We start from the raw sequence: 6,008 nt of genomic DNA on the forward strand, positions 1-6,008 counted from the left end.
TTTTAGACTAGTTGGGTGCTTGCGTTTTTTAAATTTTCTGTTGGGTGACATTAATTTCTGGTTCTCTTTGATCTCTTTTTCGTTTTCCATTTTATTTGTGTTTGCCCCTTCGATGGATTTTGTTGTTTGTGAGTTCTCGCAAAAAAAAAAAACATTTGTTCCGTTATCTGATGATAGTGGAACCCGAAGCTTTTTAGCTTCTTATTATGGAAACCAAAGCAACCAGTGTATACATTAATTTGTGCATATAGAGAATCACAAGTAATGCTAACATGTCATTTTTCACTGGCAATGCTGGACATGGTGTTCATGCTTTCCATGGGCGAAGGGTGTGGCATGACATACGAGTCGAACCCTTCGTTCTGCATCATCGCAAGAATCTGGAAGGTTTCATTAGTCGGGGTGAGCTCCGGTAGTCGCACATCTCCATTAAGATACCTCACAACCTGCCTCATGTCAGGCCTCGAGTTGGAGAGAGGATGCGAGCACAACAAGCCTAGCTTCAACGCTAGGCATGCCTCATCGACATCATACTCAAGAAGCTTGGCATCCACAGTCTCGTTTAGCGATCCTTTTTGCCAACGGTCAAGCACCCAGTCCACCAGCATGTGCTGTTCGCCCCGTGAATTTTGGGTAATGGGCCTCTGCCCGCAGGTGACCTCGAGCATGAATATTCCGAAGGCGAACACATCGGTCAGGGGCGTCGCCTTGTTGGTGCGGCCAAGCTCTGGTGCTAGGTATCCAATGGTGCCGACGACGTGCGTGGTCTGCGCGTTGGCGCCACGGTCGTACATCGTTGCCAGTCCGAAGTCGCCCAGTCGGCCATTCATCTCAGCATCTAGGAGCACGTTGCTGGCCTTGATGTCTCGGTGGATGATCACCTTCTCCCACTCCTCGTGGAGGTAGAGCAGCCCCGATGCGATTCCTTTGATGACCCGGAACCTCTTCTCCCAATCCAGAACCGGTTTCTCATCACTGTACAGGTGCTTGTCAAGGCTCCCATTTGGCATGTACTCGTAGATGAGGACCAATTCCCCTTTACGCCTGCAATAGCCAAGTAACTGTGCCAAATTCCGATGTTGCAGACGCCCGATGCTGACGACCTCCGCGACGAACTCTTTCATGCCCTGCCTCGAGTCATGCGACACCTTCTTCACGGCGACCTCCAGCTTGGACACCGGCAGCACCCCCTTGTAGACCCTCCCGAACCCTCCCACGCCCAGCAGATTCCTGTCCTTGAACCCGTCGGTGGCGCGGAACAGATCCTTGTACGAGAACCGGTGCGGCCCGAACTCCACCTCCCAATCTTCCCGCACCTCCCTGTACTTGAGCCGCCGCCGTACCAGCAGGACTGCCACGGTGCCGGCGACGAGGATGAACGCCGCTGTCGCTACGGGTGGGATGATCTTCGCGAGATTGGGGCGGCGCTTCGGGCCGAAGCGAGGCAGCTTTGGCAGCTGCGCGATGTCAATGGCCGGAGCAGGCCCGTCCATGGCGAAGCTCCAGCCCAGAACGTAGTGCCGCGAGTTGAAGGACCCCGTCGCGGACGAGAAGCCCACGTACGCCGTGTCCGTGAGCACAGTGGAGAGGTCGTACGCCGTGGAGAGCAGCGGCTTGACGGGTCTGGCCATCCCGGCGGGAGCCATGGCCACGGTGATCTGCTTCCCCGCGCCGTCGTAGTCCACCCACACCTGCATGGCCTTGCGGCTCGACAGCGTCAGGTTCTCGAAGACGCCGCCGTCCTTGTCGTCGTCGCGGAAGTAGCCGGCGCTGGCGGACGCGACGGACGTGAGCCCGTCAACGTCGATGCCGACGTGGTTGCCGTCGATGTCGCGGAACTCGTTGTTCTGGTCCGTGTCGAGCTCCACGCCGAAGATGTGGTTGGCGGCGGCCCCGTTGCTGGTGCTGTTGACGAACCCGATGTACTGGCTTGGGAACGCGGAGGAGAAGTCGTAGTCGCCCGGGGCGACGAAGAGGATGATGCCGTGGCCGCAGTTGTCGTCGTCCGGGCAGAGGATGCCGAACACGAAGGAGGCCGAGAACGACCGCGCCGCCGTCGACGCGTTGCGGAAGCTGAACGGGGATGGGTGGATGGCGTGGGCCTTCTGCCGGAGCGTGCCGTTGGTGAGCTCGAGCAGGCCCGCGGGTGTGACTGCGGCAGCGCCGCCGAGTGTGAGATTAGCGCTGGCGAAGCCGCCGGAGTAGACGAACTGCTCGCTAACGTCGCCTACCGCGCTGCAGATTGCAAGGCTAACGGCGACGAGAAGAGGGATGAGGAAGCAGCTGAGCTTCTCGTGAGCTTGAGGCATAGCCGGAGTACCTAGCTCGGACCTACTGATGAGAAAGGCCAAGTCTGGTCTAATCCTCCAAAGGCCCCGTGAGGCTGCCGACCGGTCGACGGTCGTCGTTTGTGTTGACTGCAAAGTTGGGTTCCAGTGCGACTACAACATATGCTCCTCCTTGTGAAATTGGAAATGTTTTTTTAGATAAAAGTCACTTAAGTGCCCAACTTTGAATTAACAAAGCCACCAACAGCAAGAAGGATACAAAAAGGATACAAAGTGCTGAATCCAGCTTACAGAACGACACCACACACCCACATGAACTACCGAAGAAGCTACAGCCGGAAGCGCGACCAACATGCTCAGCCAATGCGTCTACGAGGACTCGAAGTAGAGCTGGAGTCTGCAGTGTCGGGCCGGAGTTCACTCGAGAGCGAGCTATTTTTCACGCGCACCTCAATAGCACTCCTCTGTCGCAGAAACGCCACCGGAAGCCGACCACCACCGGGGACCGACCCACGATGCTCACAAACCGAACAGCAGCGCCAAGGAAGCTCGACAAGGGAAGGGTACGGAGCAAGCCTTGCCGATGATCGCCGAAGAATCACCTCCGTCACGACCATCGGTGAGCCTCGCGCTGTGGGCTCCAAGACGGTGTCTTCAAGAAGAGCACGACACCGGAGTGCCGCCACCGCCCGATCCGAGGATCTTGGGTTTTCACCCGGACGAAGTAGAGAGATGGAGATTGGCCTCACGGCGCTTTCAACAAGGGAACACCGTCCGCGGACGCCGCCACCATGGCCCGAGGGGCAAAGGTTTCCCTTTGGCAACATCACCGCCATCTACACCCCACAACACTCAACTCGCCGACCACCACGCCGCCCTCAGGGCCGTGGTCACCGGCCAGCACCAGAGTCATTGGCTCGCCCGTCGACCAACATGACTCCCACCTTCCTGGGCCGCCGCCCCGGGATCCCAACCCTGGCCACCGCGAAACCGAGGGAACAACCGAGACACGTCGCTTTGAGGGCGCCGGACGCCGACCAAGGAGCAGGCCGGCCACTGCCTCCAAGCCCCGAAACCCGACGAGGGAGCGCCACCGGCGGCCACGGATCTGAGGCGAAAGTGGGCTCGAAACGGGCCCAGGGCCCCTGCCCCGGCCCGAAAATGAGGCGGCCAGATGCCGCAGACCACCACCGCGCCAAGCTCACCGCCGAGCCGGGCTGGATGGGCGCCGCGCCGCTGCACGCCGCGCCGGGCCCAACCCGCGCCGACCCCGTCTTCCACCGCCCGCCATGGCCGGGATTCGCGCCGCCCACCGTCGAGGACGCTGCCGATAGCCGCCACCGTCGCAGGCGCGCCAGGTCCGCACCGTCTCCACGCCGTCGTCGAAGGACCGCGCTGCCGCACCCACCGCACAGCGCGGCGCCCTCACCAGCCGCCGAGGCCCGCGCCTCCACCACCGAGCGAGGGAGAAGAGGGGCCCCGCTGGCGCCAGCGCCGCGCGGGCTTTGCCCAGCGACGCCCTCAGGCGGCGGCGAGGAAGGGGGAGGGGGTGTGGAGGGGTGCGAAGGGGCGGCGCCGCCAGGGGCCCTCGGTCGCTCGCGGGAGCGACCCGAGAGCCAACCCATCTTTTCTGGTTCTATCAAGCCAAAAACTCGAAAATGGAAACGTTGTGGCAAGTGGCAACGCTATGCGGCGGCGGGTCGCACGGCTGTATCCATGTACAGTACAATGAACCCGGCGATTCTACCGGCGTGGAATCCACCGTCCGTTGCGGTTTAGAGATTTGCGCCTGCTTTTGCGGTTGGAAAAGTGGTTTTGAGATACCACGGAGAGAAATTACTGATACAACTAAATACAACTGACACACGATGGCACGTCCCATCCGCCCACCCACTTTTTCCATGTCGCTCTTCCGTCTCTTTCTCCTTCCCTTTCAGACATGACCGGAGAGAACCTCCCGCGCGCTCCCGCCGCCACCAAATACTACGTCGTTGGACTGGCTCGTTTCACCGCCAGCTGCTCACCTTCCGCCGCCCCGCCCGCTCGTGCGGGTCGACTTTTCCCTAGGTCTCGTCATCACCCCTGGAGCTCATCAAATCCTTGGGCCTCCGCCGCCGCCGCTGTGTTAGCGAGCTGTCAGGGCATCAGCGGCCGTCCTGGCCGGCTCCAGAGAGTTGTAGCATGTGTACGGCGAATCACTACCCGACGGCTGCTCGCGTAGGCGTTCCCGCTGCAAACCGCCTTCCGGATCCAGCTTGCAGGTCCTAGGCATCACGGTCGCAGGGAGAGAGCTTCATCGTTTAAGAAGAAAATCATCTCCGTTCATGCTATTTCTTCCTCCTGCCAGCTTGTGAAGCACATTCAGATATGATAAAATAAAAAAATAATCATGATTTTGTTTGACTTGGATCTTACTTTTTTTTTTGCAAAAAACTGTAAAATACCCTCAACTCTTTTTCTAACTATTATGGAGAACTTGTGAAACACATGGGTTATAGTATTGTGCTTCACAAGTTGACCATGAAATTCCTCAGTGTTTTAGTTTTCACATCTCCCCTACTTTAAAAGGGAGAGAGCGTCCCATCCAACAAATCTCAGCCTTCCAAAGCATATATCCAACGCCTGAAATCGCTCACATCTTTGAAGGGAGCGGACCAGCGGATCACAACCGTCTCCACCGATCCAGGAAAAACTAAGATCGTGGACGTCCAGCACCCCTTCCTCTCGTCGTGGTCGCCCGAGCAACGTCCGCCCGGCAGCGAGTTCTTGACGTCCGGCCGTCGCCCCCGCTCGCCTTCCTCTCGCCGTGGTCGCCCGGCAACGTCCGCCCGGCAGCAGTTCTCGACGTCCGGCCGTCGCCTGCTCGCCTTCCTCTCGCAGCCGTCGCCCTGCTGCACTATCGCAGTCCACGACGGTCCTCTCGCCGTCGTCACACTGCTGCCCAATTGCTTCCGGGCATGCCCTCCGCCCTCCACGCAAGGGAATCAAGGACGCCGTCCGGGACACGAGATCCAGGCCGCCGGCACGCCGTGGACTAGGCCAAACTGCATGCTCTGGCAGAGGAATCAACGCCGCTTCTGTCTTCAGGTTTCTTCAGACAATCGGCCCTGCAAAAACAAGAAGCATCAGGTATCATATGCAAGAATCTACTGATAAACAATTAAAATCTATACTCACCCTTAGCTATATCTACATATTATGCTAATGCTAATGAGAAGGGGTTCAAATTAACTTGAAAAAAGTACTCGGAAGAAATGATCACTAAAACAAAAGGTACTGGAAGGTTCACAATTTTTAAACCAATATATATGGAGTTTAGGTTTTGCAATAATCTAGATTTGCAGGTCACATTAAGAAATAATACCACGATTGTGTTTTACAATCACATTTGAATGTCCAACAAACATTTTCCATGGTAGGCCCTGGTTGCTTCATATCTCCAACAAATTTGAAGTTTTTATACATTTGTTTCATGCTCATGCTATAAAGATGTGGATATGTACAACGAGTAGGGATGATTACAAAGTGCAAGAACCAGCGTTACACTATATAAGTACTGGGAATATATGGTTAAGTACCTCATCAAAAGGTACAGATGCTGGTTGAGTCGGTATCACTTGCTGCAAGCGATGGGAAAAAACGAAATAACCCTGGTTAACCAATTCTAAACAAAAACTTAATGGTGCAACAATTGGAATCCCTTAGAAAATGCCAGGTAGC

The 6,008-nt window shown here is 56.7% G+C and overlaps 1 protein-coding gene across 1 annotated transcript; it reads right to left on the reverse strand.

Annotated features, from left to right (window-relative positions):
* Positions 1-232: 232 nt before the first annotated feature.
* On the reverse strand, positions 233-2,368 carry LOC124680286 (L-type lectin-domain containing receptor kinase SIT2-like). The gene has a single exon (XM_047215358.1). It carries the CDS (start codon positions 2,307-2,309, stop codon positions 276-278), a length of 2,034 nt encoding a protein of 677 aa, XP_047071314.1. The 5' UTR covers positions 2,310-2,368; the 3' UTR covers positions 233-275.
* Positions 2,369-6,008: the final 3,640 nt, after the last annotated feature.

Source organism: Lolium rigidum, unplaced genomic scaffold, assembly GCF_022539505.1.
Source record: "Lolium rigidum isolate FL_2022 unplaced genomic scaffold, APGP_CSIRO_Lrig_0.1 contig_11860_1, whole genome shotgun sequence".
Lineage (NCBI taxonomy): Eukaryota > Viridiplantae > Streptophyta > Magnoliopsida > Poales > Poaceae > Lolium > Lolium rigidum.